At 39.1% G+C, this 25,135-nt stretch overlaps 2 protein-coding genes across 2 annotated transcripts in view; both read right to left on the bottom strand.

Annotated features, from left to right (window-relative positions):
* The window catches only part of LOC134824593 (autophagy-related protein 9A-like), a 54,583-nt gene extending 45,834 nt beyond the window's left edge, over positions 1 to 8,749 (bottom strand). The window contains exon 1 of the mRNA XM_063836500.1: positions 8,737 to 8,749. The gene's annotated coding sequence lies outside the window, so the exon portion shown is untranslated. The remainder of the gene's footprint in view (positions 1 to 8,736) is intronic.
* On the bottom strand, positions 884 to 15,427 carry LOC134825135 (uncharacterized). The gene is made up of 2 exons (XM_063837315.1): positions 15,348 to 15,427; positions 884 to 2,839 (listed from the first exon to the last, which is right to left on the bottom strand). Exons 1-2 carry the CDS (start codon positions 15,372 to 15,374, stop codon positions 884 to 886), a joined length of 1,983 nt encoding a protein of 660 aa, XP_063693385.1. The 5' UTR covers positions 15,375 to 15,427.
* Positions 15,428 to 25,135: the final 9,708 nt, after the last annotated feature.

Here is a 25,135-nt window from a genome sequence, read left to right as displayed (position 1 = left end):
GGTAGCCGTTTTTTCTTTCCAGACTGGATTCCTAGTCCCTTTTTAAATTTATGTCACTGGGCATCAGGCCTATCTAATGTTCGATAATGAACTTCATATTATTAGTGCAGCGTGCTGATAAATATTCTGGGAATCAATCCACCCAATCGTGGCGATAACATATCTTTGTGCTCGGCCGGTTTTAGGTGTGAGTTTGTGCTTCAAAAGTTGTAAATCGGGTGCTAGTAAAGCTCTTGCAGGCAACTGGCTCCTTTTGCCAACTGCTTTTGGTTTAGGCGCTGACTCACATTTGGAACTGGCACGGGTATAATTGTAATATCCTACAAAGTCAGCATGCTATATTATCTCGCAAAACTCGTTTAACAACGTGCTAAACCGAAGTTCAGACTGACCAGTGAAAATGGGCGAGCGTACCAAGTGTCATTTTAATTAGAAGTTTTAGTCAGTGATTTATTATTGAAGCTTGTAATTACAATAACTAATGCTCCTATAAATACTTTAATTAATTGTTTGTTCTGTTATTCTTTTTCCTTCCTCTTTTCCTTGTCATCCCCTTTGGTTTTAAGATTCTTGCTATAAATGGCTACAGCTAACACTATTAATGCTAAGTACCAAACAACAAGCGGGAGGTGGATCGTTGGTATACCATTAAATCGATTTAACACCGCAATTCCAGTCGCAAGCCTGGGACCACTACTAGCATAGTCACAACATCTACAAAGCTGCCATATAGCCTGACTGACAATTTTCTCGACTGACTGACAATGTTTCTTCTTTTTTTACTCAACACCTGTTCACTCCGCCAATTGCATATATACAATAAATTAAATCAAGTGATGCAATTGGCAGAGCACAATCGTAAATCCTGAGCAATAGATATCATCTATCCCTCGTAGCTCTTCTCCTCAGGTATCAGGTTGAAGGAGACGTTGGATATAGGGGCGGTCCATGCCTTCTTTGCCTTTCCACGTACACCTCTAACTGCTACTAGCACACTCCTCATTATATCCATGCTCAGGCGTGTCCTGATGTTACACATCACCTGGCTGTAGTCCTCCTTTGTCTTGGTGGCTATCAACACAGCAAGTCTCCTTATGAAACGCTTGGCCTCCGGTGCCATTCCTCCTGTAGTGGTAAATACAAGGGGGACGAATGACCCTTTCTCCAATTGTAGCACTCGGTTCATGTACTGGTTCTTTTTCTCATTCCTGTGCAGAGTGTAGAGCTGTGGCATGGTCTTTCCTTGATATGTAGGCGATTTAGGATTGAAAATGCGCACATCAAAGAAAGTCCTCTCAAATGTGCTCCACACTCCTCTTGCTGATATATCAAGCCTAGCCTTATCAGCATTGTTGCCCTTTTGTTGGAAGTTGGCCGATTCTATAGGTGTTAAAAGGGGCTCAATCCTCACATCCTTGGTCACCAGCCTAAGGTATTCAGCAACGGAGTCTCTCACGTTGTTATGACGGTAGTTCACATACCCCCCTCTCTTACAGTTGAGGATATGATTGTGATCATTCTTGGCTCCACAATCGCAGAATCTTGGGGTGTTAGGGATGTCCCAACCATACCGGAGATGAACAGCATCTCTGAAGTCTTGCTTGCTGTAAGCATACCCTAGCTGTTGAATGGGAAGACATGTTAGCCAAGCTCCTGACCCATGCTCTTGTACCAGCTGCAATGACTCCCTGGTATTCTCATCCACTTCACTCATTATCTCAGCAAGCTCCTTCTTCAAGCGTAATTCTTTAACTAACTTGAGGCAATCTACTCTGCCCTTTATCTTAATTTTATCCAACTTCATCAGGGATGTCTCCTGGTGATAGATAAGGTCAACCAGCTCCTCTGTTATCTTGAGTGACGTCTGGTATTCCTTCTCCGCGATCTCTACTGGATTAACAATACCAAGCCCCCCTAATCTTACAGGTAGCGCAAACATTCTCCTGTGCAGATCAGACACATTCCTACCAATAATTGCAGGGATGAACTTTTCTCTTATACACTTCTCCAATGGGATGAAGAGGTCTTTAGTGTCTTGGATGGTACGCATCACAAAGGTCCACCGATGACATAGGGCTTTGGTATACCCTGATAGGGCTGCCTGAGGTTCATCGAGGGCAATATCTGACAACTCTTCTACATCCTTCACCCATTTCTCTACTTTCTTTTTTACATATGTCTCTCTAGCCTCCTCTCCACCTATCACTGCTCCCAGATGACGCTCCCCATCACATGTGATCTCTATACCAGTCTCTCTGAATAAAAACGTGGCTGCTGGTAGTAGCGATTTTTCTTTTAGGATAAGAATAGTCTTCACTGCTTTAGGGAAGTAGCCTAACTTAGGACCGTTCACACTGAGTAAATCCCACCACAGCCGGAGTTTCTTCAGGGTACCTGCTGCTGCAGAGTCATCTGCATACCACGCTTGCATCAATTCTCCTAATTTTGTCACGCTGGCCAGGATGTTGATAAGAGGACGAATACCGATAGCATACTCTGCCATTGCTGCCACATCCCCTTGCGTTGCCCCTTCATCAGAGTAAATTATCTCACACGAATATGTGTCGTTGACAATGAGTTTGGCTGATTTCTGATAGGTGTTTTTCAGGTATTGGTGAAACGGAGGACATAGCTGCCTGATGTTGTGAATAGCTGCTTTGCGATTAAGCCTGTTAAACGCATTATCAGCATCAACAAGAAGCACTGCCTCTGTCTTAGGATCTTCCCATGTCCTCTTAACTGCTCTGATGGATGCCTCAATGCCTGACTCTAGCCCAGCACATGACTGAAGAGGTCCTGCAGCCTCTTGTATATCATCCTTAATTACCCCAATAACCACCTTGCCAACAATACACCGAAGAACCTCTCCTACCCCCACCGGCCGTACACCAGGATTACCTCTCTTATCGTCAGGTCCTTATTCAGTGGTACCAGTCTACAGGCCACAAACTCATTCAGACTCTCTGGGTTAACATCCTCTACACACAAACGCTTTGCAAATTCAGCTATTGCACCGCAGAGTTGAAAAGGAAGTTTCCCATACGCTTTAGAGCACAAGATGTGCTTCCACAGGCCTCCCCCAGCCTCGGATCTTAGGATTGGATTTGCAAAAATTCCTAAGACAAACTGCTTAAGAAAAGCTAAGACAGCAAAAAAAGCTGAGACAAAATTTAAGCGAACCTGAGATGTCAAAATAAGCTAAGACAGCGAAAATTCTTAAGACAAAATTTAAGGAAACCTAAGACAGCGGAAAATCCTGAGACAAAATTTAAGGAAACCCAAGACAGCGAAAAATCCTAAGACAAAATTTAAGAAATCCTGAGACAGCGAAAAATCCTGAGACAAAATTTAAGAAATCCCGAGACAGCGAAAAAACCTGAGACAAAATTTAAGAAATCCCGAGACAGCGAAAAAACCTAAGACAAAATTTAAGAATCCTGAGACGCGCGAAAAAACATGAGACAAAATTTAAGAAATCCCGAGACAGCAAAAAATCCTGAGACAAAATTTAAGAAAACCTGAGACAGCGAAAAATCCTGAGACAAAATTTAAGAAAACCTGAGACAGCGAAAAATCTTTAGATACAATTTATACAATAACCACAAGAATATACATGGATATTACATCGTTTAATTTCTTGCAAAGAATATAATAAATACAATATTACTAGGTATAGTAGGAATGTCAATAAGTCAATAGAATTTGTCTGAAATCTCTATGTGCCTGCTAATGAAGTGAGTATCCCAGATCATATCTTTACAGGTAGGACTGTATAATGGGGGCCCGATGTTATAGCGGACATCATCCCCCCCCCCCCCCCCTTACCCCTTCTTACCCCCAGTTCCATAGCGGATATTATGCCAAATTATTGGACGGAGATCGTCAACTAATATTTCTTCGGATATTTCTCCGGTTTGCAGTTCCATAACCTTATCCGGAAACCATCTACGGTAATTTTGTTGATTCTCACAGAGCAAAGTGCTAAGAAACTGCCGCAAACTGCTACAATCTCCGAGAAATCTATTTATTGACTAGCTTGCTAAAATTCATCGTCAAATTACCGCTGCTCGAGTTACCTAGCCAGGCCCATTTCAGTTTTGAATACTAGAGTCGGTTATCTAGTCAAAGCCTAGCTTTTTTGTAACTTGCAAGGGCTTTTGCGGATTGTCGTGGATTTCGGCAAATAGTCGTGGATTTCGGCGATATTTTCAGATTATTCTTCAATGTCCTCAAACCTGAGCACTGGGACTACTTAAGTTTTTGCTACTATCTGAATTATTTGCTCAAGCTACTGGCTCGCTAGGTTCAAAGGTTTATTTCATATTTATCATGAAAAAAAAAAAATTGTGCTGGGTAAAAGTTTACACGGTGTTAAACGCAGGTTTGAACTCCCGACCTCGCGCAGAGCTAGCCGATCGCCTGGCCGCTAAGCTACTCGGGTGATGTACTCATGAAATTTTTGATGTAATTATATATTTACCCCTTTTTACCCCCAGTTCCATAGCGGATATTATGCCAAATTATTGGACGGAGATCGTCAACTAATATTTCTTCGGATATTTCTCCGGTTTGCAGTTCCATAACCTTATCCGGAGACCATCTACGGTAATTTTGTTGATTCTCACAGAGCAAAGTGCAAAGAAACTGCCACAAACTGCTACAATCTCCGAGAAATTCCCGGAGAGCTTCATCTCCGTATAATACAGTAGACGGAGCCGGAGAATCATCACCGTAGAAATGGACCTCCGTCAAATAATTTGGCATAATATCCGCTATGGAACTGGGGGGTTAATCTGATTAAAAGCTACAAAAAATTCCAGAAATGAGATGGCTGGTTAAAACCTACCTTTGGAAAGCTCTGATGAACCTACCCGTGGAGAAATAAACACACTTAACTTCACCTCAATTGAGCAATAACTATTTATCGCTTATTACTTCATTTATTTAGGATGTACAGTGTGCTTCGTAACTAATTTATTATTACAAAGTTTACTTTCTAATAAGCTAAAACGACAACTAATCTTTCGTTTTACTCCCTACTGTACTGGTTTACTCGTCAATCCAGGTATATGAGAATGTGTGAGAATGGTCTTGAAACTCTGAAAAGAGGGAAGCAGTTTTGGGGACGGGGAGATTGAAGCAGGTGGGCGACAAATGAACCCCCCCCCCCTATTGTAAGCCCCCCGGCTTTCAATTGACCCCCATGCAATTACACTGAGTCAATTGATCTCAGTATAATAACATGGGGGTTAATTGTTGTACTAAGCCCTAGATTGTACCTGCTAATGAGGTGAATATCCCAGATCATAGCTTCACAGGTAGGACTGTATAATGGGGGCCCTGATGTTATAGTGGACATCACTTTCCCCTCCCTTATCTGATTAAAGGATACAAAACAGTCATGAAATGAGATTGGTTAAAACCTACCTTGGGAAAGCTCCGATGGACTAGCCCGTGGAGAAATAAACACACTTAACTTCAGCTCAATTGAGCAATAACTGCCTATTTATTGCTTATAACTTCATTTATTTTGGATGTAGATTGGGCTTCGTTGTGAGATACTATACCTGAGTGATTACTCCGAACTTTCTAAAAAGCTACAAAGTTAACTTTCTGAAAAGCTACAAAGTTAACTTTCCTACTGTACTGGATTACTCGTCAATTCAGGTATAGGAGTATGTATTAGAACGGTCCTGAAACTATGAAAAGAGGGAATTAGCGGTTTTGGGGACGGGAAGATTACAGCATCAAAAACGGGTAGGATGTAGGAGCCTAGGAGGGTAATTATAATAATAAAGGTACTGGGGGATTGAACAACTTACTTACTTTCGGCGATCCTCGATCGAACTCCCATTCACTGTCTGCCTCCACACGTCTTGATCGCACATAACAGTTCGAAGGTCGTCCAACTGGAGCCCAGTGTCACGAGCTACTACGTCCAGGAAGGTGAGTGGTCTCCTTCCACAGTTCCACGGCCGGACTGGGTAAGTCGCCAGGGGAGGATAGAGGAGATGACTTGGTCAGAAGCTCTCATGCAGTGCCCAGCAAATCTGTTACGCCTTGACGCAAGCCTAGGGCTTAGTACGACAATTGACCCCCGACAATTAACCCCCATGTTATTATACTGAGATCAATTGACTCAGTGTAATTGCATGGGGGGTCAATTGTAAGCCGGGGGGCCACCTGCTTCAATCTCCCCGTCCCCAAAACTGCTTCCCTCTTTTCAGAGTTTCAAGACCATTCTCACACATTCTCATATACCTGGATTGACGAGTAAACCAGTACAGTAGGGAGTAAAACGAAAGATTAGTTGTCGTTTTAGCTTATTAGAAAGTAAACTTTGTAATAATAAATTAGTTACGAAGCACACTGTACATCCAAAATAAATGAAGTAATAAGCGATAAATAGTTATTGCTCCATTGAGGTGAAGTTAAGTGTGTTTATTTCTCCACGGGTAGGTTCATCAGAGCTTTCCAAAGGTAGGTTTTAACCAGCCATCTCATTTCTGGAATTTTTTGTAGCTTTTAATCAGATTAACCCCCCAGTTCCATAGCGGATATTATGCCAAATTATTAGACGGAGGTCCATTTCTACGGTGATGATTCTCCGGCTCCGTCTACTGTATTATACAGTTATACGGAGATGAAGCTCTCCGGGAATTTCTCGGAGATTGTAGCAGTTTGTGGCAGTTTCTTTGCACTTTGCTCGTCCAATAATTTGGCATAATATCCGCTATGGAACTGGGGGTAAAAAGGGGTAAATATATAATTACATCAAAAATTTCATGAGTACATCACCCGAGTAGCTTAGCGGCCAGGCGATCGGCTAGCTCTGCGCGAGGTCGGGAGTTCTAACCTGCGTGAACACCGTGTAAACTTTTACCCAGCACAATTTTTTTTTCATGATAAATAGGAAATAAACCTTTGAACCTAGCGAGCCAGTAGCTTGAGCAAATAATTCAGATAGTAGCAAAAACTTAAGTAGTCCCAGTGCTCAGGTTTGAGGACATTGAAGAATAATCTGAAAATATTGCCGAAATCCACGACTAGTTGCCGAAATCCACGACAATCCGCAAAAGCACTTGCAAGTTACAAAAAAGCTAGGCTTTGATTAGATAACCGACTCCAGTACTCAAAACTGAAATGGGCCTGGCTAGGTAACTCGAGCAGCGGTAATTTGACGATGAATTTTAGCAAGCTAGTCAATAACTCAATAAGTATATTTCTCGGAGATTGTAGCAGTTTGCGGCAGTTTCTTTGCACTTTGCTCTGTGAGAATCAACAAAATTACCGTAGATGGTCTCCGGATAAGGTTATGGAACTGCAAACCGGAGAAATATCCGAAGAAATATTAGTTGACGATCTCCGTCCAATAATTTGGCATAATATCCGCTATGGAACTGGGGGTAAGAAGGGGTAAGGGGGGGGGGGGGGGGGGGGGAGATGATGTCCGCTATAAAGCTATAACATCGGGCCCCCATTATACAGTCCTACCAGTAAAGATATGATCTGGGATACTCACTTCATTAGCAGGCACATAGAGGTTTCAGACAAATTCTATTGACTTATTGACATTCCTACTATACCTAGTAATATTGTATTTATTATATTCTTTGCAAGAAATTAAAAGATGTAATATCCATGTATATTCTTGTGGCTATTGTATAAATTGTATCTAAAATTTTTTCGCTGTCTCAGGTTTTCTTAAATTTTGTCTCAGGATTTTTCGCTGTCTCGGGATTTCTTAAATTTTGTCTCAGGTTTTTTCGCGCGTCTCAGGATTCTTAAATTTTGTCTTAGGTTTTTTCGCTGTCTCGGGATTTCTTAAATTTTGTCTCAGGTTTTTTCGCTGTCTCAGGATTTCTTAAATTTTGTCTCAGGTTTTTTCGCTGTCTCGGGATTTCTTAAATTTTGTCTCAGGATTTTTCGCTGTCTCAGGATTTCTTAAATTTTGTCTTAGGATTATTCTGCTGTCTTAGGATTATTCTGCTGTCTTAACTTTTGCACCTGTGTCTCAGGAATTTTTGCAAATCTAATCCTAAGATCCGAGGCTGGGGGAGGCCTTTCCACCCATCTGCATCCAAATGGGTTGGGCCACCTGAGCCCTTAACATGAAGTGCCGCTTTCTCAACTAGCTCTGCCGATATTTCAGCAAATATCACCGACTGTGCCTGAGGCGCTGTTATAGGTAGAAGGATATCAGCTGGAGGTGTCTCAGCTTTAGGATGTTTCTCTTGTAATAGACTCTTTATCTTTCTATTTAATGTGTGTACCCCAACAACTGAGTCTTCGTTGTTGATGAGCTTCATGGCCTGACATACTTTACCCACCATCATTAACCTACTAAAGCCTTTCATTTTCGATGGATCTTCAGACTTTTTCCTTCGTTTTAGCTTCTCCTGGATGACACGAGCTTCATCCATGAGGGAATTGAGGTCGCCATCCTTCCACTTTTCTAGTCTATCTACCAGGTACTTGGCATTGTCTCTAGCTTTTGACTTAGATGAAGGCTTCTGTAACATAATAGGGATAAATATATGGACTAGCTGCAATGAAAGACTCTCCCAGGCCGTTTTATTCACAAAAAGGTACAAAAGTCGTGTCAACTCTTTGATAAACTTCTCCCCACTCTTACCCCTTGGCACCATAAACAAATTCCTACACCACGTAATAATTTCATCATATATCCCCGTAAGTTCTGACCGTATACACCCTTCCCCAACCATGGTACCCCACGTCAAATTATTTGATCTATTCAACTGGCAGCAGTCACAATACCATTCATCATCTTCACTGGTTTTTATATCCTAGGTATGGCTACCGATGAGTAATCCGTTGGAGTAAAGTCTGCCGGTGTCCTGGGTGTGATGGATCTGAGTTAGATGGCAGGTTGTGGAGGTGGTAATCGTTTCTTCCTATTGCCCTGGTAGTCTTGTACTACCAGGGCTCCTGCGGTCTGGTACGAGGTTAGTTTTATTGTTAGAGATCTAGTGATGTTTGAAATTTAGTAACTCCTTTTAGCTACTTCTCCTTTAGATAAGTATTGCATTCTTTTTTCTGCTATACAGTTCTTGAGTTCTTTACAACACCTCTGTTCATTATAATTCAAATTTTTTTCACTCTGAACTATAAATCTCTGGCCTATTAACTGTTTCAGATCCAGATTGCTAGGGTTTACAACGGTGCCACTGAAACATCCTGCTGTTGATCTCTTATCCGGATCACCCAGTCTCCTCCCGATCCTCCCACACTCCACAACAAGATGCCAACACTGCCCGCCAACTTCCTCGCCTTACTGCAAAACTTATCTCTTGAAGTAAAGCAACACATGCATACCCTCCTTACTCAGAGTATCCTGGACAGTCTGAAAGAGAAAAAGCTTGCTTCTAAAATAGTACGTATAGATGAAAAGAAGAAGGAAAAGAAAACGAAGAAGGAAACTTCTGTTCAAAATGTCTCGTATAGCCCACATACGCTCGTAGAGCACGTTCCAGTTCTCCCTGGAATGGATGAAAATCTATTCCAGAAAATCAAAGAAGAATTAGATTCAATGAATCTTGAAGGCAAATCTAATAAAGTCCACACCCTATGGCTAAGCCCTTCATCAGAAGACTACTGCTTTGGTAACATAGTCAACAAGCCACATCCCATCAACAACTTCCCTAGCATCTTTAAGTTGATGGGACTTATTAATGACCTCCCCTCCACCACCAACAACATGGATGCTTGCCTTGTTACTAGGTACGACACTCAGCAAGCTAAGTTAAGCCTCCATAAAGACGATGAAGACCTAATAATATCACAGTCCAGCTCCATTTGCACTTACTCAATAGGGGCTCCGCGGTCACTTGAGTTTGTGCTCGATACAACCCAAGTAGAACAACGCACAACTAGGGCCTCTAGGTCAAGGCCAGCCCAAGAGTTGATTAACGCAGACTTCACCCTTCCTGCCACCAATGGCACACTGAACATCATGAAGCCTGGTGCACAGCAAGTCATGAGGCACAGGATTGCCCCAGGAGTTGCACCTTCTGACAATGAAATTTGTTGGAGGTATAGTCTCTCCTTCAGAAAGTTAACCACACCTTTCTCTTCCCCTTCATCTCCTATTCTTCCCTCTCCTACATCCGACAGTCCTAATAAGGTACCCCCAAAAGCTCCCATCACAGACTCTCAAAAACACCAGAAGTCTATCATCCTCATTGCTGGTGACTCCTTTGCTGCTCGATTGGACGCTGATCGCCTCAGTAGAGGTAAAGAAACTGTCACCAACATAGCTAAGGGTGGGCTTAAGATCTCAGCTATACAGAAATCTATTGAGGCCTTTCATACAAAGAACCCTCTTGTGCAGGTAAAGAAACTGTTCTTAAGCTTCGGTGCCAACGACATCCGGTACTGTACCCAGGGTGTCAATCATCTCAAGACCCCTGTGAGTGACCTTATGAAGACAGCAAAAAAACTTTATCCAAATGCACGTGTTTTTGTACAAGCTATTCCACCAGTCCACCCGAACGGACAAGATAAAATCCCTGGTAATGTTTGTGCTATGAATAATTTGATCTTTGATCGCTGCTCTAGGCATAAACTGTTTTACCTTGATGTTTTTTGGGCTTTCTTAGACCGCTATGGAAACAGAAACGAGAGATTATTTCCTAAATGTGACAATAGGGGCTTTTATGACATTCATCCCAGCCCCAAGGCTGGGATGCCAGTGTTGGCAAAGTTCTATCTCAGAATCATACACTCAAAGTGGTTTAATCCATTGGGATACTGATGTGGTAATTCAATTCAATATTTAAATTTTTCATTGTCTGCATCAGTATCCTATTGGATCTGATCATTTGGATGTTATTTATATGTATTCAAACGAAGTGATAGCATAATGTATGTTACTTCATATTATAGCACAATACCTAACAAAACACAACGGCGAGACACAATTCTGTTAATAATATACTTTAAAGTTCCATGGGAATATCGGCTCAACAACACCGTGTTGCAACTGGTATGTTTTCTAGGTATGTTATCATCAGTAAAAGTAATAGAGGTAATGGGGAAAATTTGTTGTCCTGTCTTCTGTCTCGTCATATGTTATGTGCTCTATTGGGTATATTTTATTTTTATGTTATTTTGTATATATTTTCTTTGACTATCGATGCTAATATACTCCCTGGTGCTCCCCTACAACCTAAAATACACTCTGTACCATGTTTGAGGTCATCCATAAATCTTTACTTTATGGTAATATTTTGTACCATTTTTCTCAGACACTTTAAACTTGTGTATAGGGGGGAGGGGGCATTGGGACAGCCTTAGCTGCAATTTCTGTAAAATTGAGCTATCTACCACAAAAACCGAACTGTCACCTACCATGTCACCGAAACAGACTGTTAAGTTACTTTTCGGTATAACCAGCAGCTGGCTTGGGGTCATGTCTAGGTGTGGTCTGGTTTTTCTATCTCTCCTTAATATTTCCCTGATAGTAATTTGTAATTGTTCCTTACTGAACCCTGGACCAAATTTATCCGTTGTTTACAATAATGTCCATGGTTTCCTAAATACACGCGATTTAGCATCAGGAACACCACCACTAAATATGACCAAGATACATGAATTCCATGGTTATATCTACAAACATAAGCCTCACATCATTATTCTAAACGAGACATGGCTGAAAAATTCCATTCTCAGTAATGAGGTGCTCCCTGACAAATACAAAGTATTTAGGCTTGACCGATCCTTAAGATCGCATCCAGTGGATGCAACCCAGCCCAAGAAATTCAGAAAAAACAGTGGTGGTGTTCTGATTGCCCATAGAACAGACATTGATATCTCGAGTCTAAAGTTCTCTAAAGTTCTCTAAAGTTAGTGTTCAAGCTGAATTATTATCCATCATAATTAAGACTCAGTGTGGAAGAAACTTTTGTATATCAACATTTTATAGAGTAGGAACGCTTGGCTTAGATAATTTTGAATCTTTCAAGAAACATTTTGTTACTTTAGCATCTGCCAGAAAATTGCAAAGGCACATTCTGGTAGGTGACTTTAATTTGGCTTCGATTTCCTGGCCAGATGGTCAGTCATCTTGCCAGCTACATTCTAGCTTTGTTAATTTTCTCACTGATGACCTTACTGATGACCTACCTCGGACATACACAACTTATTAGCTCCCCTACTCACAAGTCAGGCAACACCTTAGATCTTGTGTTCACTAACATTCAAAACCTTATTAAGAATGTTAAAGTTTTAGATCAAAACGAAATGTGTATGTCCGACCACTTTTGTATCACATTTGACATTGATATTAAGACCAAGTATATTAAGCAGCCTAAAAGAAAGATCTTTAATTATAGTAAAGGTAATTTTAGGGGCCTGAATTCTGAGGTGTCTAGGGAGTCAGCACAGAGGGTTGGATCCACTGGTCCAACCTAACCGACACATAACTATGATCATGAAATTAATTAAGGAGGTCTGTGAGCCATGCTCAAGGCCCATCAACATTGGGCAGCCCCTACTGGAATGTGAAGCCTGTCGGACAGCTATTCATACTAAATGTTTTAAAGCAGCAGGTTTCTGCCCCACCAATGGTCTATGGGTATGTAAGGTTTGTTCACTGAACGTGATACCACGCTACAACCCCTTCTCTGGGATGATTAGTGATGGTGGTGATAAATTCTACGATGATGAAGGTGGATGTGATGACGAAACTATTCACAAAATTTCGAATGTTCTAGACCAATGTCAGAGCTACTCTACAACTGATCTTAATAGGGTAGTCAGGGAGCTTCAAAACTCATGTAATCCTTCATCCACACACTCAAAATTCACATCCTACTTTGTCAACTTAGATGGTAACAAAACCAACTTCGATTGTCTTAATGTTGAACTCAAACGGATTGAACTAAATTTCTCTGTAATTGGTATCGCTGAAACAAACACAGATGAACCTCTTAAAGAACTATACAGAATACCGCAATACAACAGTTTTTATCAGGTCACTCAGGAGAACAAGCTGAAAGGGACTGGTGTTGCCCTGTATGTAGCAAATCACCTTAATGCAGAAGTCATAGAAAATCTTGGCTACTGCACGCCTGATATTGAATCAATCTTTGTTAAGATCACTCAATCATCCAGCAAGCTCACACTCATCTCAGGGGTCATCTATCGCCCTCCTAATGGTGACATTCATAATTTCCTTAAATCATTTGATCACATATGTAAACTCCTCCCTAAATCTGGTGTACGTATAATGGGGGACTTTAATGTTGACCTTCTTAAAGTGAATGGTGATGCTGGTCATGGCAACTATACTCTTTTTGAAGAATGCTTATTTAGAAATGGTTTCGCTCCCGTTATTTCGATACCTACACATGAGAGACCAAATTGCAAACCATCTTGTATTGACAACATCCTCACGAATGACCCTGGTAACTGTGTTCTCTCAGGTTGTATAACAGATAGAATTGGTGACCATGCTCCAACATTTGAATTCACTGACATCGAATTTGAGGTTGGTCCAAAAAGTGAAAAACATGTCCAGTACTACGACTTCAGTAATGCCAACCTTAATAAATTCCTAACCCTACTGAACACTGACCTCTCAAAGCTCAACACTTCTCATGAATTCTCGGATTTTACTAAATTATTTGATCGTGTACTTGATGCAACATGCAAACTTGTAAAGCCAAAAACTACTAAACGGAATCCTATCAATAACCCCTGGATAACAGATAGTATCTCAGCAGCCGTTGAAAAAAAACATGAATTAAAAGATAACTGGATTACATCTAAAACTAAGGCAAACCCTGATGGAGACCATGTTCTCGAACAAACCTTCAAAGTATACCGAAGGATCCTCAAATCTGTAATTAACTCTGCAAAAAATACTTACTCTTGCAACCAAATCATAGAAAATAAGCACGACCGTAAGAAGACATGGCAGATCATTAATGAACTTAGAGGGAAGTGTAAAAAAACTATAAAACCCTCATTTATAATCGACAACAGAAAAATAACAGATAGAAGGGTTATTGCAAACGAGTTCAACAAATACTTTAACTCAATTGCCTCCACTCTAAATGAATCAATAGCTGACCTGCCTATACAGGCTTCTGAATTTTCAACATTTGAAGACTACCTCCTGCCATCCAACAATAACTCTATATTCCTATCTGACTGTTCACATACTGAGCTCATGGAAATAATTTCCAAGTTGGAAAATGGCAAATCTAGTGATATTCCGATCCGTATAATCAAAAAGTCAGCTCATTTAATCTGCCCTGTTTTAGCCCAACATTTCAACAAACTCATGATGAGCGGGGTATTTCCTGATGTTTTGAAAGTTGGGAAAGTTACTCCCATATTTAAGAAAGGAAACCAAGAGGATGTAGGAAACTACAGACCTGTCTCTACACTGCCTATATTTGGTAAGATATTTGAAAAAGTGATATACAGCCGTATCTACAGTTTCGCTCTGTCACAAAATATCCTTGATGAAAACCAATTTGGCTTCCGCAAGTCCCATTCTACTAGCCATGCTGTTAACTACTCTGTTAGGATTATTGAAGATAGCATAAAAAAACGAAACCATGTTCTAGGAATATTTATAGATTTGAGTAAAGCATTTGATACAATCGACCATAGTACACTCCTAACAAAACTAGATAGGTATGGAATAAGAGGCAATGCAAACTGTCTTATTAAAAGCTACTTATCAAATAGAACACAGTATACAGAAGTCCTTAATGAAAAATCCGAAAACCTTATCATTAAATATGGAGTTCCACAAGGCTCTGTTTTGGGACCGCTCCTTTTTCTTCTATACATAAATGATATTGCCAATTCCTCGGATTTAGGAACTTTCATACTATTTGCTGACGACACCAACACTTTTATTGATGGAAAAACTGTAGAAGAAGCTTATGAGAAAGGCAACAAATTGCTAAGCTGTATAAAAAAGTATATGATCCTTAACAAACTTCACATCAACATGTCAAAGTGCTGTTATATGCATTTTGAACCAAAGGCTAGTAAACCAGTAGAATTGCCAGATTCGCTTCAACTCCATATTGATGGCTTTCCAATTAAAAAAACCAAAGCAACTAAGTTTCTTGGAGTTGTTATTGACGAACAGCTTTCCTGGGGGCCTCATATAACAGCACTTAAACGAAAGTTAAACTATGCCTCTGCCACCTTAAATAGAATTAGGGACTCTGTACCAAAGGAACTCCATAAAGACCTCTACCACACACTATTTGAATCCCACCTCACATATTGTATCTCAGTTTGGGGTGATGCAGCACTCTTTAGGACAGCAAGTATCTGGCTGTCTCAGAAGCACTGTGTACGGGTCCTCTTTGGTGATAAAGAGGCATACCTAAACAAGTTCCTTACATGTGCAAGAACAAGAGAGTTTGACAGCCAGGCACTTGACCATACATTCTTCCAACTAGAGCACTGTAAACCACTTTTCAAGCAACAAAACATCCTGGCTTTCAAAAATTTATATACATATCACACATTTATGGAAGTTTTTAAAATACTAAAACTAAGGTGCCCAGCATCACTGCAACAGCATTATCAGTCATCTTCTAGAAAGGAAACCACTATCATTTCACAACTCCCATCTAATGACTTTATATCAAGATCCACCAAAATTTGGAACACAATTGCACCTAAACTTAAGCTCTTTGACTACTCCTACAAGATTAGCCTTGCTAAAAGTCGCCTGAAAAAGGCACTTCTAAAGCTGCAACATGCTTATAATGATTCGGCATGGACCACAAGCGATTATGACATAATGCAGCTGTCATTTGAAAACAATCCCCTTCATCAAATTTAATCCAGTGATCTCGGCCCACAGGCTCCTCCTATTAAACAATTTTGATTTTTGTAAATGTGTGCTGACTCCACCACCTATGTATTTAACCTAATATTTAGTGTATTACAGGTAGAAATTGACTTAGGTAGGTATTTTTCTCTTAGGTAGATATTAAGAATTTGGATAATTTCTTAATTGTATGACTATTTCCATTACTGAGACGTTTTTAATATTTAATTTAGGAGGGTTTTTGAAATTTTTATAGGACTGGTTCACAGAGTGAACAGATTCCAGATTTATATATTTTTAAACTGATATTTAATAAATGATTAAAAGAACAAATTTTAAAGTTGCCATTAGATCCAAAAATACACCCATTATGCTCACTTAAAAACAACTCTAAATCAGTAGGCTGTCACTCTATTAATGCACCACACCGCTACCTCCACTGCACTAATAGTTATTCAATAAATTCTACAATCCTAATTTTGTGTCGTGATGGAGACCGGTGTTCATACAAAACATTTACTAGGTTGCCGTTTGGTGTGAGCAATAGCGAACAGCACGCACACTCCTTTGCCCCGTCAACCTATATCTAATCTATTTAAAGAGTGACAACCATACTGCACATTGAATTAGGATTCCGTTAAATATCAAATTGATTTATTGTAAACTTGTTTAATCTGTAATAAATGGCATAAAATTGAAATTTTTGTTTAACTGAAATTTTTGTTTAACTGAGTTATTTAGCATCGATTGGGATAGTATATTTGAGTGTAATGATCCTTATCTTGCCTGGAGTCGATTCAGAGGAGTTCTCGGTGCAGCCTGTGACCGATGGATCCCTAAAAAGACCATTAAGTCTCAGTTCCAGCCCCCATGGTATGACTCCGAATGTGATCGTCTCCTACGAAATAAGGAGAAATGGAGAATAAGGCATAAGGGGAGCAACTCTGAGTCTCATAAACAAAAGTTTCGTGCATTTCGCACAAAATTTAAAAATTTGATGGACGAAAGAATGAGACTCAGTGTTGAGGATGACTCTGATGATGCTCTTATCTCCAAGAAATTCTGGACCTACGTTAAATCTAAATCAAAGTCAACCAGGATCCCTGAAACTGTCAAATATCATAATCGCTTTCGAAACAATCCATCTGATCAAGCTGCCCTTTTTAACGAATATTTTTATGAGCAGTTTTCTCAAGAGAGCGATTATGGCATTGACATAGATTTTCGTGATGATTGTTTTTCAAGTCTTGTGTTTAGTAGAGAAGATGTTCTGTTGATTCTTAAAAAGTTAAATCCTAACAAGGCCCCTGGCCCTGATGGGATTCATGGGAGAGTCCTCAAAAACTGTGCCCAAAGCCTTGCATACCCACTTAGTGTTTTATTTAACCTGTCTTTCTCGAGCGGATGCATACCCCCTGATTGGAAGCTGGCACTTGTAGTACCAGTGCACAAAAAGGGCGATAAGTCTTCGGTTGAGAACTACAGGCCTATCTCGTTAACATCTCTTGTAATGAAAGTCTTTGAAAGGTGCATAAAGACTGCATTATACGCTGCATGTTCTGATCTGTTGGATGACCGACAACACGGTTTTGTTAATGAACGTTCATGCACAACCCAAATGATACCTTTCACGGACAATCTTGCACTTGCATTGAATAACAGGTCCAGGACTGATATAATATATTTTGATTTTGCGAAAGCTTTTGATAGCGTTTCGCATGACCTCATTTTAAGTAAATTAAAGAATATTTTTAATGTCGATGGACTAATGCTTAAATTCATTAAGTCCTATCTTGAGGGGCGACAACAACAAGTAGTGATAGGAGGCCAAACGTCTTCTTCTCTACCAGTTCGGTCTGGTGTCCCTCAAGGTTCTATACTTGGCCCTTTATTGTTTGTAATATTTATAAATGACATGTTCTCCTGTGTCTCTCAAGGCACCAATATCGCCCTTTATGCAGATGACACTAAAATTTGGAGGGAGATCCTTGGTTACCCTGACCATCACATAATCCAAAATGACATCAACAGATTATATGATTGGTCAGTGAGAAATCGAATGAAGTTCCACCCACAAAAGTGCAAAGCCCTCTCTGTGTCCCTGCAAAGAAACGTGCTGGATAACTTGCCATTCAATACCTTCTTTTATAAACTTTCTGGAAGTGATATTGACTTTGTGCCCTCTCAGTCAGATTTAGGAGTCGCAATAAACTCCAGGTTTAATTGGGGTGCACAATGTAAAGCGCTTGTTTCCAAAGCTACCTCTAGACTTGGACTACTTAAGAGAACATGTCATTTCACTACTGATAAAAGGCAGAAAAGATCGTTCTATTTAGCGTTAATTAGGTCTATATTTGAACATTGTTCTGTCATATGGTCCCCTCAATCTGCAACTCATCTTCAACAGTTTGTTGCTATCCAAAAGAGGGCTATTAAATGGATCAATGGTGAACCTTACTCCAGTTATAATGACGATAGACTTGCTACAGAGCAAAAGAAACTAAATATTCTCCCTGTTAAACAGAAGTTTATTTATAACGATCTTATGACCTTCTATAAAATAGTGAATAGCATAATTCCAGTTTCGCTCCCTACATATATAGTCCTATGCCGTCCAGAGGGCACCCGATACACTAGGCACAATGCTCAAATAATTGATATGTCGGATACTTCAACTTACATGAGTACCACTGTGCCCTGCTCGGATGCCTTCCGAAATAGCTTTTTTCATAGATCTATGCTGAAATGGAATAGTCTACCAGTATGTATCCGGCAGTCAGAGCGGATTTCTACTTTTAAGGTCAAACTGATCAAGTACCTCTGGGCTGCCGATACAGTCTGGCCAGATTAGCTCATCAGTCTTATGAGTCTCAGAAATTTGTTTTTGTTGGTTACAATTCTGTCCGTCCAATTTCCTATCTGCTTGTCCTTTTCTTTTTTCTTTATCAGTTGTGACGGAATTGTAATGAACAAAATCCTTATAATTATTTATGATATGTTTGATTTCTTGTTAATGTTTGCCATTCAAATTTGGTAGACGGCCCCAACGTTAATGTGGCTCTTGCTATGTGTTGGTTCAGCCGAATTAATTATTATATAATCAAGTTTATTTTTCTCTTTAGTTGTCATCCGGCCAAACATTAAGCAACTTATATTGCAGTACCATTTACCATTTAGTATATCAAAATATGTCATTGTAATTTTGCATGGCTGAAATGTAACGCTTGATTTATATATATAATGATTAATTGAATTTTCAAATAAAAAAAAAATACTCTTCATCACTCATACACAAGCAGGCCTTATGAATCCAAACCTCGCACTCCTCACACTGCAAAGCATCTACATGCCATTCAACTCTGGTTTTACATATAGGACATATGTCATCTATCTTCTCCTTCTCATTTGGTCTACATTTTTTCTTCTTATCGACTCTTGTTTTATGATTGATGTTTACTTCTAGGACTTGAGGTCTATTTAACAAGGGTTTCTCTGTTCTGATGTGGCGCCGAAAGTCATATCTCGAAGAAGATGATGGAGGTTTGATAGAATTGGTTGAGTTTAATACTTTCTGATTATTAGGATTTGGGGAGGCCATATTGGGCGACATAGGTTCATTGGACATAGGTTCGTTAGTACTTTCTTCTTCAGCTTGTTCATTGGTCTCTACATGTTCTGTTCCCCATTTAGAATACAAAGATTAGTACATTTTAGCTTATGATTAATATTATATTTTTACCTATAGTTTACCTAGATTGACAATATTTAAAGTTTATGGTTTTAGGTTTAGGCGCGGCGCTCCGCTTATATGTTATAGCTTCTTCATTTTCTGTTTTCAGCGCTGTGTTGCTACACGCTGTATAGCATGTGGGTCAAGCGCGGTGCCGCGCCTAAGCAGCAAAAGAGTTATTTATTTTAAAATTTATTTTTGTATCGCAAAAATGATGTAAAGTTTTTAATATGACGTAGAATTAAAGCTATTTCCGTACAGCCTAAGTATGCTCGTTAGAAAAATTATGAACATGCTAGCTTTTTAAAAAAAATTTTGTTAGTCGGCTGACATCTTGGGTTGTACTGAATGTAACAAGTTTATGAGGGGTCGTTCACATATTATGTAATCAGCCGAGGGGGGAGGGGGGGTTTCCAAATGCTTACAATTGATTACGGGGAGGGGGGTTTTGGCCGTTGATTACGTAATCAAAATTTTCTTTTTACCCTCTAGAATAATAACAATTTGACAATATTTTAATTCAAATTCCACTCAATTTCACTCTGATAGTGATAAAATTTAGAAATTGATCGAATATACGGCTATTTAAATAGTAAGTAGTGCTTGACCGGATATCATAACAATGATGAAACGTGGAGAAAAGTGTTTTCTAGGAAAAAAGTCAAGGGGGGGGGGGGGGGGGGGGTCAGGCCATGATTACGTAATATTGCTGTCAGGAGGGGTGGGGGGTTGGGTCTTGATTACGGTTGATTACGGAAGGGGGGACGGGAGGGGGGTAAAAATTGCTAAAATATTGATTACGTAATATGTGAACGACCCCTTATCGGATGTCTACGTATATTTATTATGATATAATTATTCATTGTAATGGCAATAAAATTTAAATTTTGTTTTACTTAAATTTTGTTTTACTTATTTCATATCTCGATTCACATTTACTGATGGTTCACGCCATTTAACATTGAGAGCAATTTTTGCTACTTTTTTGTACAAAATATCTAAAGAATTAAGTTTGGTTTTGGCAACCCTACACCATATAATATCCAGCTAATAATATTGAGGGAGCATAAGAGCATTTACAAACATTTTTCTATATTTCAGTGGAAGGACATTTTAGACTTATATAATGCTCCTATTCTTTTAGCAACTTAAGATTTCACATAATCAATATGGTCCTGAATGTTTAATAAGTTGTCTATCATGAGACCTATACTAAGTATTTCTGAGATTTGGATTCTTCTATGTGAAGACAGTCATTTTCAAAATCAAAATGGATTGACAGCCTGTCAAGATTATAAAAAACAGAAACTGGAGAAAACGTTAACAAATAACACTTTGGCCAAATTAAATCAAAATAATTGCTAAATTGAATCTGGGACAATTTTAAAAAACTCAAAAAAAAGAAGCAAAACATCACGTTTTGATCAAGAAACACATTTTTAAAAGATTTTGCCAGCATTTCCTCTAAAATCACTTAATTTGTTTGGAGACTTCGCTGCTTTGACGCGCCGCGCAAACTAGCATTCGAGATGATTGCAGATCAACGATTTGAAAGGGTTTACATCGTCAATCAACTAATTTGACTAATTTATGTAAATTGGGGGGGGGGGAGGGGGGATCTTAAAAACTTAACTACGGTACTAACAGAACTGACAACGTGACAGGAGCGAGCAATATAAATAGCATAAACTAGCAAGCTGAGGCCATGCTGTGTACTGTGAGCCTTACTGGGCGGCGCTCAGCCTGTCATTCCGCCGAATCTTTATTCGAACATAATAGCCTGGGGTACGGTCCTTGACATACGTTGCATGCCACTTTTCGCCTGGCGCGCACAAATTTAAAAGTGCACGGTCACTTTGTGCCAAATAGTCACAAAGTATTGTGTTGATTTACTATGCCAACCCTGCATATCATATTTTTGCATAGCAAGGATTTATTTTTGAAGCAAAGCTTGAAGCAAGCATGACAAATGTGTACTCCAAAGTATCGTGATGTGAGACAAATGGTTACTAATTTATATTATATCTAAAATTCTACATCTGGTACGTCTCTGCACACATAATATTTCACTCTGCTATGAAACATGGCTAACCTTTCAATTAAATTATGATTTAAAACTTCAACCTAATTACTCAAACTCAACTGGGCTCTCTTGTGTCACCAAACTAGACCAATAAGTAATTTTAGATTATTATATCTTTCTATATTTTTATAATAAGCATATTGACGTAGTGGATGGATGAGGGGTTTTAAGCACAGGTCACTCTCAAATCCAAAGATAAGCTTGTTTATGGTTTGAGGTGTGCCTCTCCACACAAATTGAATTGAAATAAATTTTCGTGCACATACAGAATGAATGGTTAATAATTTAATATATATGTAGACCAAGCTCTGTGCACGGGATGCTTCCTGGAAGAATCCAGTTCTTTTAGCGGGGCACCCTATCTAAAGCCAAATTGAGATATAATAATCATATTCCTAGAGAAATAATCAGAAATCGAATACCAATAGTACATATTTGCAAGAAGGCATAATGTAATACGGTAAATTCGACCACAAATACTGTTTCATTTTTTGAATATTTTCTTGGTATGAATTATACAAACTAGTATTTTGTTTATGAAATCCCACTCGAAATTAGTTTCAGTGTTTAATTAGTTGTTTTATTGGGATGCCATTAATATGCAGCTCAATCACTGTCATCACTGCTCGAGTAATGGATATTAAGTGTTTATTACAATCAATTTATAATAGCAGCCTAATAGTGCATTGATCAGGGGCTTGGAGTTTACCCAGCAAACAGTACATTTAGAAAGCCGTTATAATGCCATGTAACCGGAGGTTACATGGAATTATAACGGCTTTATTTCTATGATAGGATATGTTTTGATTGTTTTTAATAAATACCAAAATTTAAAACTTGTTTTCCTTATAAAGATTAACCTCGCCCTGCTCTAGTAACATTTAGGAAATATAATATTGTTACATTCGATATATTGTCAGCGCCAAGCTAGCATTCACATAGCCATGTGCCTACGCGTACTGCGTGACGCGCTTGTTTCACAAGTAGGATAGGCACATACAGATCAGCACACATAAGATGGTACGTGTGCGCGCGCGCAGTGCTGACAATTGCGTCGTATTTAACCCCGTGTGCACGTACATCGTGTGCGATTATTTATACTTATTGAAGGCTATAAATGCCTCTTGTTTATTTTAATTTGGTATTGTTCACTTTTAGACGATAAAATACAGGAATTGCGGTATAATAATACGAATAATTAAGATTGTACGATCAAAATACATCACGAAACAGTATCAACTACCTCGCTACTGATCAACTTATACTATGTACTATGCGACAAAGATACACAATGCAATATTTATATACTTATAGAATAAACGAAACACAGTATTCATTATTTACTAGTACTACCCCGCTACTAGTAGTAGTACTACAACTTAATGCGACAAAGGTCAAAGATATTGTATAAAATATAACTAAATAAACAATACGGTGCCCATGCCTGAGCTTTATAAAACTGGAAACACTTCTCAGATTAATTATTTTGCTTCTCAAAAACAATTACAAACTAACAATTTTCGACGTTAAACAGCTACATTAAACATTAACATTACACTTCACAATCCGAAAGAAAGGGGCTCGTCGCTGCAGGCCTGACTTTGACTTGATCCTGAAAAAGTACAGTCATTTAGGTACCGCGACAATTAAGAGCTCGCAGTGGGTTCGGCCCCTAACGGTTAGGTTTTCTGGGTTAGGATTAGGGTTTGTGTAAAACCGTTTGGTAGGCTGCAAAACCATAAAAACCAAAGTCACGTGAAATGTTTGGGCGAGCAAATTAGTAATGGTAAGAGCCCTTAGATATAAATTGTAATACGTTGAAAATAGAAAATCGATCCATAGTCCTCAGTCCTGCACTTTGCATGTTGCAGGCTGAGTAACATAAAAACACTGACGGAATTAAAATTTCATTTTTATATTATGCGCGCCATTTTGCAATGTGAAATGAGGATCGAGCGCTACGACTAACTTTTCAAAATTTGTACACTTCTCAGATCATGTGAACTATGTTTGTTCTTCGTACGCTAAACTGTATAATACTCTGTTAAAATATTTTGATACCATCCACTTGGCCGTGTTGGTCGTCTATCCTTGGAACAAGGTTGACAAATGATAGGTTATTGCTTGTCTACGGGGAGACAGAGGTGCGAGAAAGAACTTTGTTAATATAAATAGTTTAGATTTGAATTTGGAGCCACAACGCCAAGGGTGATTTTCAAATGTTTCTCCCAATATTTGAGGGAATATATTGATTTTTTGAAGGGTTGTTTTTATGTAGGGTCATTGTGACAATTATGTGTAAATTGTTTGAATAAATTTTACTTTTATAAGGTTATTGCTTGTCCACCTTGTCCCCTTCGATGTTCCTCGATGACAAGAGGACTGTTCTTGGGAGGCACACTCTTGTCCAGAGGCGGCTATTGAGGGCGTCCAGGCGTCATACACATGTGGTGTCCTATTTCACCAATTTTATAAGTTTCCGTTTTTGTTTGCTGTCGCCTGTGACACATTACATACACTAGCAGGAACCCGTATAATATAACCCTAAACGGTGTCAAGACTCAAGATACTAAAATAATTATTACCTATTTAATTGGCGTTTTTGACACCACTTGGGGATCCAAATTTTCGGCTCTAAAATCATTATTCCTTGGCCAATTTTTTATTTTTCCATGCTGATTTGGAGGCCATCAAAGCATTTGATCCAGCCAAAAAAGTTTCAGTTGCATATCTTTTACGGTTTTTGCAGAAAGTCGCGTTAAAGTTGATGCCGTGGTGTCAGTAACAAGTAAAATGGCACAGATATACAGGGTGAGTTGAAAATAGTGTGTGGAAAGTAAATGGCTCTAATTTTTTTGACAAATGAAATTTCCACTTAATTTTTGCATATTTAGGTAATGAAAATATATACTTTTTATAATAATACAATTAAAATACTTAATAACTAATAATTTGCTCAACCCATCGTCCTTTATTAGCTAGGACATATTGATAACGTGTAAGACAATTGTCTATGGCCGACTTGACTGTATTATGGGGGCAGGGGGGTCTTCATGGAAATTTTCTCAAAATCGACTTTTTAGTTACCTTACAAGACTTTTTTGTGGCGGACCAATTTGCGACGACCGAAATTTTGGCGGTCCGAAAATATGGCGAAATTGAACAAAAACCGTCACATTTCGGACGTCACAGAAAATAAGGGTATTTTTCATCATTTTGTTTTCTGACACAAAGGAAATTCAAAATTTTCTAAAAATCGGTAAAATCATGTTGAAACAAAATGAAACTTATAAATCGATTTCTTCATCTTCCTCTATACTTAAGGGGTCCGGCTCGACTCTTTCAGTTTCTCGCTGTTCTCCAGTGTACTCCAAGGAGTAAGATTCTCGGATAAGCGTATTACTTGACATTAAATTCATCATGGAATATTGTGTTTATTTGTCCCACCATCATATCACTAACTTTTCAAGAACAAAATGAATCGATGAAGCCA

The sequence above is a fragment of the Bolinopsis microptera genome, chromosome 1, assembly GCF_026151205.1.
Source record: "Bolinopsis microptera isolate Bmic1 chromosome 1, MBARI_Bmic_1.0, whole genome shotgun sequence".
Classification (NCBI taxonomy): Eukaryota; Metazoa; Ctenophora; class Tentaculata; order Lobata; family Bolinopsidae; genus Bolinopsis; species Bolinopsis microptera.
This window is presented reverse-complemented; position numbering and strand designations above follow the sequence as displayed.